The following is a 12,920-nucleotide window of genomic DNA, read 5'->3' as shown; positions in this document are numbered from 1 at the left end:
TCAAATTATTGGAAAATGAGCAATAAGTCAAGATAACTATTGAAGTGACATGTTATAATTGGTATACAATAAAAAGAATATTTGTGGTAGCGGATTATTTTAAAGTGACGTTGCTTGAGTGATCTTGACATCTTAGTAAAATGTGAAAAGCTGAGAAAGAATACTGTGTGCACACATTATTAGTCTTTTGACTCAGGATACACTATTGACCTTTTTTGAGTAGTGACATTGTTTCAGGCTTGAGAGTGACACCTTTCCAAACTACCCCAATTGCCTATTTAGCTAAGGGTTACCTTTCTCTTTTTATAAGATAGGGTTTTCAGTTTAATATATCAAATTAAAAAATATCTACAACAAGATGACAATTATCTACTCTATTGTGTGATCTACTAGAATAATTGTTTGATAAAAAATAATACTAATAAAAATTGCAAGATTTGTGTCTGCAAAGCTAAACTATTGTCAATCTTGTATTAAAAATTGCAAGATTTGTGGATATTCGTGGTACACCTAACTACTAATTGAGTCCACCGACATGTAAAGTTTCAACTATTTAATTATAAGTAATTAATTTTTTTAGAACAAGTCTATTTTATACAAAAATAAATCTTATGCCTTTGTCCCCTCACCACCAAATATATTAATAGGAAAAAAAATAAAGGAAAACAAGGACACTGAGCATATGAGAGGTTTTGTCGTTTTGACCCATCCACGTGAGGACTTTGAATGATGTTTCGATGTAGATAACAAAAGTCCCATATTTTCTTCTTAAAGGATCATCATTACTTAAATGTTAGTAGTGACCTTTTTCTTTTCTTTTTTGGATTTTTTTATATAATTTATTAAAATGATAAATTGTGATTCATGTAATATACTATTATTTTTATCGGACTCATGATTGATATCATTTTTGTTATATACTAATAACTACAACATATCACCTTGACAAATTTTTTTTTTTCCTTTTTAAAAGTGAAAATTCTAGAGAACAAAAAAGGCCCATATTTTTCTTGAAAATTATTTTCAAGAAGCTAATAAAAGAATAGTAACACTTTTGGCTATGATAATTGCACTGGGGACAATACTAGCTATGATAATTATAACTACGAATCTTGGGAAATTTTTATTATAAACCATGAATTTAGCAAACAAAATTATTATTATTATTATTTTGGTAATAGGGAAATTTGTTAAATAAACCACAAGAGTTATGTTGCCATAGAAACATAAACGATTACAACCAAGACCAATAAGGTCATATAACAAAAGTAAAGACAATTTGACAAGAGGTGTCCTAAATAACAAAATCTTGTTGAAGGTGGACAGCTATTTTTGCAAGTAAATCGGCTTAGACATTGACTTCCCTATAGCAGTGATTCAGCTTCACCTGAGAATTTGGTTCATTAAGTTCTTGCAATCATCAACCTTCGATGCATAGTCAGCAGGTGAATCATCACTGTTGTTTAGCAATCCAACAACAGAGTTAGCATTTAATTCGATTTCAATGGCCTGGATTTGGAGATGTACATAAAAAGCAAGGCTATCCCTCACGGTCCAGAGTTATTTTTCAAACAAACATGGAGCCAAATTCAAAAAACTATTCATATATTAATCATACAACTCATTTGTTTTTTGTGGAGTGATATTTGGATCATATGGTTGTTGATTTCTGAATTGTCACTATATGTTTGCAGTACAGTACGAAAATGTTATCCATAAATCCAAGTACCATTTCGTGCCACATACTCCACATTCATTTTGAAAATCTTCATGATAAGGGAGAGTGCAATTTTGGACTCAAGAGGACTAAAGGAAAAATGCTAAGGTATTATATATTGATTTTATTACAGAAATCTTGCAAACTAAAAAACTTTTTTGAATGGTGTAACACCATAAACTTAATAAATAAATTTCAATCTCAATTTCAAAATTGCATTTTGTTTTCTATTTAAAAGTAAAGTTTTTAAAGTAAAATCAATAGTACCCTAACATTAAGAGGTAATTGAATTTAAATATGTCAAGGAGTGTAATATTTAATTTTTGAGACACTAGGCTAGCTAACAAGTAATTTAATATTATTAAGCTTCCTTTCAATACCACTGTTACTACAGTCTGAATTGCAAATTGTTTCCATACTGAATAAATGGTGCAAAGATGCACTCAAATAATTTTATAATAGCATTGACAATATTAGTTCTCTAGGAAAATAACACAATGGCATAGAAAGGGCACCCATTTAAATTATGGTTTCTAATGAGGCAGAGGCACCAAATCAACAAAAATCAATTATATATGAAATAGTGGGTTTCAGTGAGTTCAACTAGTAAAATTTCTTATCGTCGAATAAGAAATTTGGGGTTTAATCCCAGCATACACCAAAAAACCAATTGGTGTCTTAGTTTGAAAATAAAATATAATCATTAGAAACAAATACCATAAGTTGAAACTACCTCTAAAAAAAAACTATATATGAAATATACTTTTTATACTATTGATGGCAGATTATTCATGAGGAAATTTTTTTAATGAGAATTAAATCATCATGATGAATCATATGGAAGCAGATTAAAGAGAAAAATATATCTTTTCTTTTTAGAATAAGTGATTCTGACCTACTTTCACTCATATGTGTTACCACATGGGCTATCCTATATGCTCAATTGTTCCTTATTAAGAAATTTGGAGAAAGATATAGAAGATACATATAATAATCTTGTGAAAGAAAGAATCAAGTGCAAACTCAATTCATGGCTTAATCATATTTCTCTTGCTTTTGAGTTTGTTATCATTATGAAATTATCACATGGGCAAGCCTGCTAGTATCCTATTGTAGGGTCACCGTCCATTTTGCATTCTTTCTCCCACTACAACATGAACATAGAGACAAAACTATTTCTAATAACTTTTGTATTTTGAGTTTTCAATCAAACAAGGCCAATTTGTGGATAATTAGTTTCACTTTGTCCACTAAATTAGGTAGGAAATGTTAATGTAATATGAAAGTGACAAAGGGAAGGCATGGCTGAAGAGAGTTGGAACTTAGAACAAGAAAAGGTTTACATTTTATCTTTTGTTTTTCCCCGAGAGTGAAAGTGAAGGCCTTTCTAATAAAAGCTCTTAGATTAGGCATTCTTTTTCTTCTATAATTCTTTTACCTTAGTGACTATATGATTCATTTCCAAATGAATAATGTTACTTAGGGACATAAAAATCTTTACAAGTATTTTTTACACCTCGTTAAGAATGTAAGTTTTGATTGCAACACATTACTTTTACATGGATTTTTTTTTTTTTTTTTTTGATAATTTGATAATTGGGTGTGTGGATCTGGATATTTATATTGAGAACACTGAGAGGTGCCAACCAGTTGACTTACAAGTTACAACACTCTTGACAATGTGAATTCTTTCTAATACCATATTTATGTATATACTGATCATAACAAATAATGTCAACGATTATGAAATAATTTTTGATTTTTTATGTCATTACATTACATTTATTAATTGTTAAAACTTTAGGCGCAGAATTTCATTTTTAATAGGATAATGAAATTGAGAATCTCCCAAAAATAAATAGCAAAGAATGTAAGGAAGAAAAAAGAAAAGTGGTCACCCAATAGATTAGGTAAGCTAGCCCACTTGTGATTTGTGAACCCCACTCAAATGTTCAAGCCAACCAAGGCTAGGCCTACTGACAGCCAATTGGACATGGTCACTTCCAGTGATTTAAGTTGGACCAACATTGAACTCATTGCATGTGTACATAAATATGGCTCGTCTGTGTGAGAATTTTTTTTCCTCCACTATAAAGAAAATACAAGAAAAAATTGAGAGGGTTAAATCTTCAAGGCAGCTTTTGTGGATATCTAATCAACTTGTCTGAGGAAACTATTTAAGTTCAAATTTTCATCATCACACAAATTTTCTCAGATCCATAGTTACATCAAGGACATAGAACACCAGTAGTTGACATTGAAAAATTATGTAACACATATCATGTGCAAATACAGTCACCTTTGGTACTATCAATCCTTTTTTACCTGATAAGTGTGGCATTATGATATCATTGATAAAATATCACCAGATCAAATTTAAATGTAGATCACTAGCTATAATTCTAAATATATAAGCTAATGCTTAAGTTTGGAATAAAGTTCCAAAATTTGAAGCCATTTTAGTGGTTCTTTTTAATTCATTTGGCCAAAGGATGGAATAATATTCTTAATAATTGGACCGACTTGTAATTATTGGAGAACAAATTTTAGAGTGTCCAAATTGAGCCTGGGTTCTGGAAAAAAAAAAGAGAGGATAATGTCAAAAAAATTAGCTGACCAAAAAACTCTTAAATTAAAAAAAACCATAAGCTTCTCTAAAAGAAAGGGGGGAAAACCTAGCATTTTTCTTCATTTATTCTAGTTTCATTCAATGAAAGAATTCAAAACTCAATAATGAGAAAAAAAAATTGAATAAAAGGAAATAAGGTTGTTTAGAAGGAAAACGTTTTCCTGTTAATTTCTCCTAAATGAAACTTTAACTTAAAGCAATTACTGTCTCCAACCTTTTTCATGTAGATTTTGAATTTGGATTTGTTTTTTCATTTGAGACTCTCAAATGACCCGAAGAATAAAAAAATGACTTCCTATTTGGAGACTTGGAGTATGTTTTTGTGAATGAAATTTTTATTCATACAATTATTTGGAATTACAAAAAATATTTAATTATTTGTTGTACAAACCAAACCAAAAAAAAAAAAAAAACTATTTTCTAATTCATTGTTAAGATTGCAACTAAACAACGAATGACGTTTAGGTTAAATGGTATTTTTCTGTGTTTCCACAAGAGAAATTTAGGATCTGAATTTCCACCCATACCTAAAATGTATAAAAATAAAATTGCAACCTAACCTAAAAAAAACAAGGAATGACTCTTGGTACTATCAATCCTTTTGTTTTAACTTTTGCAAGCACCAACTTCATCACTTTGTTTTAGAATTTTATGCTAAGGACAAAGACAAAGAATGACACTTTATGATATGGAAAAAATCAATATAACTAAAAGGTAGAGAAAGCGGTAAAAGCAGAGATGATAATTCCCATTAAAGTTTTCAGTGCATCATTTTACTTTAGAAAAATGGACCCCAGGCCAGGTCTCTCAACTAAGCCAGTGGTCAGTGAATTTAGTGAGAGCCGACCTACAAGGAACAAAGCAAAGACATTTCATTTCGTCTGATCTTAATGATGTTCACAATCTTTGCCTAAAATCTTAGACAGGACATGCGTAGGACATGCCCCATGAGCTGGAAATTTTATCAAAAAGTCTCACATTCTTAATGGACCAATGGAATTGAAGGCATTTGATCTAATGGGTCATGGAAAAGATTTTTCCCTTGGGCATTAGAAAGCTTAATAGGGATAATTTAGGTTTTCAAATACTGTGAAGGGAATTAGGAAAAGAAATGCTTTTTTTTTTTTTTTTTTTTTGATGGGAAAGAAATGCTTTTCTAATCATAGAAACAGAAACTCAGAATAGTTGTGAAATCATAGTAAGGACTTTGGTGCACCTGGAATAGAAGATGATGTTGACAATACGAATCTCACATTAAAGTTTGTAGATATTGTTTTAAAATTTTAGACATGTTCTTTGCATATATGTCGGTAAAAATCAATGAAGGGAAAAGGTTATGGAGGGAGGGGAGCCACTTAAATTTTATCTTCTGCTCTTAAGAATTACATTTGGCCTTATGTGGATGTTCGATTTATTTGCTGGCATGGAAGTTTTTATAACCAAATGTTTTTTGCATTTAGGTACGTGCATTCATGATTCATGAAGTTCAATGTCCTAAACTCTCCAAATTATAAGACCAATTTAATCTCTTAAACATTTATCAGTGTACAGCAATTAGCCAATTGTCATCACTTTATCTTTTTGTATATAGATTATACAAGGTTTCTAACCATATAAATTCACTTTTTTTTGAAACATTTATCATAAATCTTATTACACAAACCTTACAAATTGGTATGTCAACTTTTAAAATACTAAAAATTGATGTATTATGTTGTTGGTATAACACTAATCATATTCATTATCATGTTTAAGTCTTTTATACTAAAATTGGTAGTAAATTTAGAAAAAACAAATATCATCACTATAAAATACCAATATCTTTACAATTGTTTAATTTTGATGTGCTTTAGAGATAATAAAAATTATATACAAGTATTATGATTATGTCACTCTCAAATTTGGCTCTTAGGACTTATTTATTGATCAAAGAACATTATACTAACTTAGGAAATCTAATACAAATCTGAATCTTTTTTTCTTTCATAGTGTTCGTTTTATGATAATTGTTCTTCGTCATCAGAATAAAATATCAATCAACTTTTGATATAGTCCAATGGTAACTTTCAATAATTGTACCAATAATATGAATGTGTGCAATGAACCAATCAAATCAACCCCTAGAACTGTAATTTTACACACCACTCCCAAGGCCTGTTTTGTCCAAAAACATGTATATAAACCGACCCATCTTCAACATCTCCCATTCCCTCTTTCTCTCTCTCTCTCTCTCTCTCTCTCAAATACAAAAACACACACAGACACACTGATATCACATTACATAGTACATTCACAAAACATCCTCAAACTCCATTTTCACATTCTTAAAAAAAAAAAAAAAACCAAACCAAACCTTCCAAACACTCATGGGTTTCTTCTTCTCCTTCCTCATAGTACCACTCACTTTAATTCTCACCGTTATCTCCACCGTTAACTCCTGCCCGCCGTCAGACCGGGCAGCACTGCTAGCCTTCAAAGCCGCCCTGACCGAGCCTTACTTGGGCATCTTCAACACCTGGACTGGCAATGACTGTTGCTCTTCCAAATGGTACGGCGTTAACTGTGACCCAACAACAAACCGAGTCGCCGATATCAACCTCCGCGGCGAATCGGAAGACCCGATGTTCGAAAAATCGGGTCGTACCGGGTACATGACGGGTTCGATTTCGCCCGAAATTTGCAAGCTCGACCGTCTCACCAACCTTATAGTCGCTGACTGGAAAGGAATATCGGGCGAGATACCCAAGTGTCTCACCTCTCTCTCCTCTCTCCGAATCCTAGACCTTATCGGAAACAAGTTGACCGGCGAAATTCCGGCCGATATCGGAAATCTCAAGCGGCTCACTGTTCTTAACATCGCCGATAATGCCATCTCCGGCGAGATTCCGGCGTCGATTGTTGGTATGTCCAGCTTGATGCACCTTGATCTCCGAAACAATCAAATATCGGGCGAGATACCGGCAGATTTCGGAAAACTCGGGATGCTGAGTCGGGCATTGTTGAGCCGAAACCAAATCACCGGTTCAATACCCACTTCCATTTCCCAAATGTACAGGCTTGCCGACTTGGATTTGTCCGAGAACCAGATTTCGGGTACGATACCGGAACAACTCGGGAAAATGCCGGTTCTTTCTACTCTCAATTTGGATTGCAACTCGGTTTCGGGTCAAATACCGGCCGGTTTGCTAAGCAATACCCGAATGGGTATCTTGAATTTGAGCCGAAACGGTCTTCAAGGCAAAATACCGGACGTTTTCGGGTCCAACTCGTATTTCATGGCTCTTGATTTATCGTATAATAACTTGAACGGTCCGATACCCGGTTCGTTATCGTCGGCAAAATATATCGGGCACTTGGATCTGAGTCACAACCATCTTTGTGGGTCTATTCCTGCTGGGTCACCGTTTGATCACCTTGAAGCGGTGTCGTTTATGAACAATGATTGTCTGTGTGGAAATCCATTGAAGTCTTGTTAATTTTTCGGCCGATATATCAGATTCAGCTTGACAAGCAATATCGGGTTATTGTTTAATGTGTTTTATAACTGTGATAACTGATAAGTGTTTTTGTTTTTGTTTTTGTTAATGTTTAATATAAGGTACTTTTTAAAGCAATGTTGTAAGGTTTTTTTTGTCTTGTTGATAGACAAGAAAAAAGATAAGGCAGTTGCATGCACATGAAAATCAGTGTGACATTGGCAGAAAGATTCCAAGTTATAGTGAGCAAATGAGCATGGATTTCATGCTTGGTATATATTACTATATAATATAGTTTGCATTGGGATACACAATTTCAAAATTTTTATTCGTTTTTTTAATCAAATTGCATGAACTATTTATTATGTGGATGATGCAGCAATCAGAGAGAGATCTTGGGTTATGTTTTTGAAGGTGTACTACATTATTTAATTTGGGCAAAAGATCAAATTATTACGTTGAGGGAGAAAGTTTCATTCACATGAAAAGAAAAGCTAAAAAGCATAACATTTTTAAGATCTGTTTAAGAATAGTTTATTTACATTTTATGGAATTCTTCTATTTTAAATACTTCAACCAAAAAATCTTTAAAAACAAAAAAGAGGTTGATAAAGAACCAAGAAAAGTATGCAATGTTATGTTAACGTATTAAATGAATTTTAGTGTGTACAGCGGGCACAGCACAACTGCACAAGTTGACCTGTGTGCATTGATTTCCTAAAAATTAAAACTTATATTTGATGGAATTCTTCTATTTTAAATACTTCAACCAAAAAAATCTTTAAAAACGAAAAAGAGGTTGATAAAGAGCCAAGAAAAGTATGCAATGTTATATTAATGCATTTAATGAATTTTAGTGTACAACGGGAACAAGTTGAGCTGTGTGTATTGATTTTCCTAGCATTAATTTTTATCATTGATACTTGCAGATAATAAAGCAGAGGTCAAAGTCCCAAACAGCTATGCATGTTTCTGACGAATTATGATCCCTTCTTACAGAAATAAATGTCGGTCACATGGTCCACTTCCTCTAGTTAAAGAAAAATGTTAAAAATGTAGCCCCACTTCACTGACATATCCATATGTTAACTCAGTAACTCACTCTAGCAAAAGAATAGTAAAGTTTACTCTACCATTACCTAATTCCTACTCAACCTAAAAGGCCAAGAGACCCAAGAGCTAGTCTGGATTCCACGGTAAACCCCAAATAGAAACTGATGGGAACTTAAGATCCAACAAGCATAAAAAAACAAACATCACATGGTGATCCCTCTCAATGACCCTCCATAAATATGGCAATAGAGATATCTTCCCAATCCTGCAATCCAATGCCAATATAATATCTGAACATTTCTTGATATGTCAATTTTATAATCAGTTTTTGGCAACTTCAATAAACTTAGCATTCATTGGCCTATTAAAATATTAGTTTATTTTAAACATCTTGAAATTTAGTTGGCACTTCTTCATATACAAAGTGCTTGGGGTTTAAGGGGGAAGAGTTTGGACTACGAGATTAACAACATGTTGTAACTATCTCAAAAAAATACTAGCTTATTTGTTGCCGGATAATTAAAAAAAAAAAAGGACTTTAAGCTAGCTGTTTTTCAAGTAAGGCAGTGACTTTAATCTCAACTTCAAACAAATAAGCTACCAAAATCCTGATATATATATTTGTTTCTCATAGACATCTAGCCAGGTTCTCATTTCCAACTATACTATTTTATAAATAGGTTAACTCTCCATAGAGAATTTCAGAATTTTACCCTTCAAGAAAAAATAGTAGTCATAGGATGTAACTTTTAATTTAATAACCAAATCAAAGAGTACTACTAGTAGCATGTTAGCTTACACTAAGCATCCTTTACCACCATATAAACTTATTTCTATTAAGGATGTCAGTGTGAAAGATTGCCCACAAACACTGTGATTGTATGGGCCTCTGCAATCATGTGGGTGGGTGTGTATCCAGTCTAGGTGCCGGTTCTACTCATTCAAACTGTGACATAATCATACCAACTACTACCAATTCACAAGGTAGAGAGAAATGGTGTAGAAGAATATCACCCTTGCCATTATATATATATATTGGGATTTTGGTACTATCATTTCCTATGGGGTAAGCAGGACAGGAATGTTGAATCTATTTTTTAGGTATAGTAGTGGGAAGTTTTTTTTTGTTTGGTTAGTATACTTGATTTTATTCACTTGAAGTAGAAAAACAGAGAATTTCATATCATCTCCATTTCTCCCAAGTTTATCCATGACACAAGTATCACTTTGTGACCAAAGGAGGGGAGCCATATTGTTACTGCTAGTTGCATATTATACTACTAGTCTACTACCGATCCCTTCATTTTATGTAGATTGCTTGAATCAATATTCTATTTCTCCAATAATTTGCTAAAGTTGTTTTTAACCAAAAATTCTCATGCATGCATGCATCCATACATACATATATATATATATATATATTGAAAATTTGAAACAATAAATTGATTAGATTAGTGCATTTATGAACAAAGAACACAATAATGAAAAAAATTAGGGTGACTAAAAGATGTCATTATTTTCAAATTCTAATTACCAATATGTACCAGGTGTTGGAATCAAATGCATGTCAACTGCTGCATAACTATATAGCAAATGAAGAGAATTATGAAAGAGTCTAAAGTTACATGATTGAAGTAAACTAAAAATATATAAGTTCAGTTTCAAACCTGGTGGTGTCTAAAAATGAGCCAACTCCATACTCATCCATAGTGGTCGTCCAGAGAAGGAATAACAAAAAATGAGCTACTCTTCCTTGACACGCTCGTCCATAGAGGTTTTTAGATGAGTTTGTCGCGCCAACTCTACAACTTTTGGATGACTCATTACTTATGACGAGCTCAACGACGGTTATAGAAAATAGGAGCATAAAATATAACCTCCATGGCAATTATGGATGTGTACTCCAAACTTTTCGAACTCCTTAAAGGTAGGGGAAGTTATTAAATAGATAACCGTTTCATGAACCTATAAAAACAGTAATCTTTGACAAAAAAAGGTAAGTTTTTTCCCAAACACAATCCCCATAAGTTTGGAATTCCCTATTTCAGAATAAAAGACTAACTTTATCATTGGAGGGTTTGTGGCCGGTTGACCCCGGTCTCCTTTGATTTTTTGTTTCTTCTTTTTCAGGCCCTCAAGATCATCAAAATCTATGCCATCCAGCCTACCGATTTTCTGAGTATTATCAATTGGCGCCGTCTGTGGGAAGATTTGTTAGACTTTATTGAGTTTTACAATTCCCTTCTCTGACAAAAAGGCTGCAATGGTTCGGACTAGATCGAGGGCTACCAGCCTAGGCTATCAAGAAAGTAGGGATGCTTCTAGCCATCCCCATCGCGATCGTCAATCTGCGTCTGCCATGCAACCATCCTCTGTTCATGTGCAATCCATGGCAACCGCTATGGCAGAGTTAACTCGCCAGAAACAAGACCAGAGCCAGAGAGATGGAAGAAATGTTGCCCTTAAAAGTCAATGAAGGGGCACCACATCAAGAAGGGTGCCACACTTGGAGAGAGAGATCGACCAGATGAGGAAGGTTATGGATGAGATGAGGGAGAACATGAGAAGAACAAATCCTGTAGATGATCTAGTTCACCGCACAGATTTCCCTTTCACGGCTTCCATCAATGGTCACCCCTTGCCTTCAAAATTCAAGATGCCTTCCTTGGATTCATATGATGGAGCGCATGACCCGTTTGATCACATTGCTACTTTTAAGACTACAATGCACTTTCAGGGGGTCCCAGATGAAATTATGTGGAGAGTATTCCCTACCACCCTCAAAGGTCCGGCACGAGTGTGGTTCAGTACAATACCCCCGAATTCAGTAAGTTCTTTCGAAAAGTTGAGCAAGTTGTTCGTTAATAACTTCATTAGGGGACAAAGACACAAGCGTTCTTCATCCAGCCTGTTGACCATAGAACAGGGGGAGAATGAAAGCCTGCGGTCCTTTATCATTCGTTTCAACAGGGAAGCCTTGACGGTGGATGAGATGGATGATAAGCTACTATTGGCGATCTTTCACAACGGGGTTAATTCTGATTTATTCATCCACAAGCTTTATGAGAAGGAGCCCCAATCCATGGCTAAACTCGTCCGTTCAGCCCAGAACTTTATGAATGCAGAAGAAGTGATCATAGCTAAGAAGAGAGAGGGAGGGACGATAAGAAAACTTACATCTACAGATGGTGAGCTCGTGTGCAATGGCTTCAGCGGACGGTTTAGGACCTAAGCCCCAGATGGCTAGACATTGGAGACTTACTAGAGAATGAAAAGCCCTGTCAGTGTATAGACAAGCCTTCTGAATTCGCTCAATGTAAAACCTGCTTAAATGAGGTCGTCTAGCACCTATAAAAAAAGAGAGAAGGAAAATTATTAGATAACTACTTACAAGAATAAATATAATAAATAACAAAGTCATAGCTATAAGCATACCTTCAAGAAGAATGTTCCCTAACTTTCTTGTGTAGGGAGAAAATGGGTCCTGGTCAACCTCAATGAGGTGTCCAGCCCAGAAAGCTAAGATGAAGAAGAACTCCATCTTCTAATTCCTATTTAAGGTAACTAAGGACTTAATTAATCTATAATCTTTCCCTCTGGCTGTAAATTGATAGAAGCCATGGGATTGATTTATTTCAGAGGGCTTATAACAGTAGAGGAACTCGTCCACGGTAAGAGGACGGTTCCCCTCAAACACCTCCCTCCACAAAACTTGTATAGAGACGATTTACCTCCATGCATTAGGATTGAATTGATAGACACCTAAACCTAACTTAGTAAGTAGTTCTCTAGCAAAAGCATTTAAAGGCAGCCTAAGTCCACCTAAAAGATAGGCTTCATAGATACCTATCCCAAAATGTGGCTAACAACACTACTCCATATGAACCACTAACCTAGGTTTAAGGTCGTCTGGAATTTGATACCATTGCTTAAGTAAATCCAATCTCCTATCATCTGTCTTGGAAGCTACTCCTATGGCACAGCTATACACTACCTCAACCTCATCCTGAACTATGGACGAGGGAGCACTCGTACCAGCCTTGGA

The 12,920-nt window shown here is 34.2% G+C and overlaps 2 protein-coding genes across 2 annotated transcripts; both read left to right on the top strand.

The window, feature by feature from the left end:
- The first annotated feature begins 6,571 nt into the window (after positions 1-6,571).
- Positions 6,572-8,089, top strand: LOC126723980 (DNA damage-repair/toleration protein DRT100-like). The gene has a single exon (XM_050428019.1). It carries the CDS (start codon positions 6,713-6,715, stop codon positions 7,820-7,822), a length of 1,110 nt encoding a protein of 369 aa, XP_050283976.1. The 5' UTR covers positions 6,572-6,712; the 3' UTR covers positions 7,823-8,089.
- A 3,313-nt stretch (positions 8,090-11,402) lies between these two features.
- LOC126722771 (uncharacterized) lies at positions 11,403-12,107 on the top strand. Its single transcript, XM_050425920.1, has one exon. It carries the CDS (start codon positions 11,403-11,405, stop codon positions 12,105-12,107), a length of 705 nt encoding a protein of 234 aa, XP_050281877.1.
- The last annotated feature ends 813 nt before the right edge of the window (positions 12,108-12,920 follow it).

Source organism: Quercus robur, chromosome 4 (genome assembly GCF_932294415.1).
Source record: "Quercus robur chromosome 4, dhQueRobu3.1, whole genome shotgun sequence".
NCBI lineage: Eukaryota > Viridiplantae > Streptophyta > Magnoliopsida > Fagales > Fagaceae > Quercus > Quercus robur.
Note: the sequence above shows the minus strand (reverse complement) of the source record. Positions and strands in the feature narration are given on the sequence as shown.

Bases quoted from the DNA above. Each gene is read 5' to 3' on its own strand.
- LOC126723980 (XM_050428019.1), top strand. From the start codon at position 6,713: ATGGGTTTCTTCTTCTCCTTCCTCATAGTACCACTCACTTTAATTCTC.
- LOC126722771 (XM_050425920.1), top strand. From the start codon at position 11,403: ATGAGGAAGGTTATGGATGAGATGAGGGAGAACATGAGAAGAACAAAT.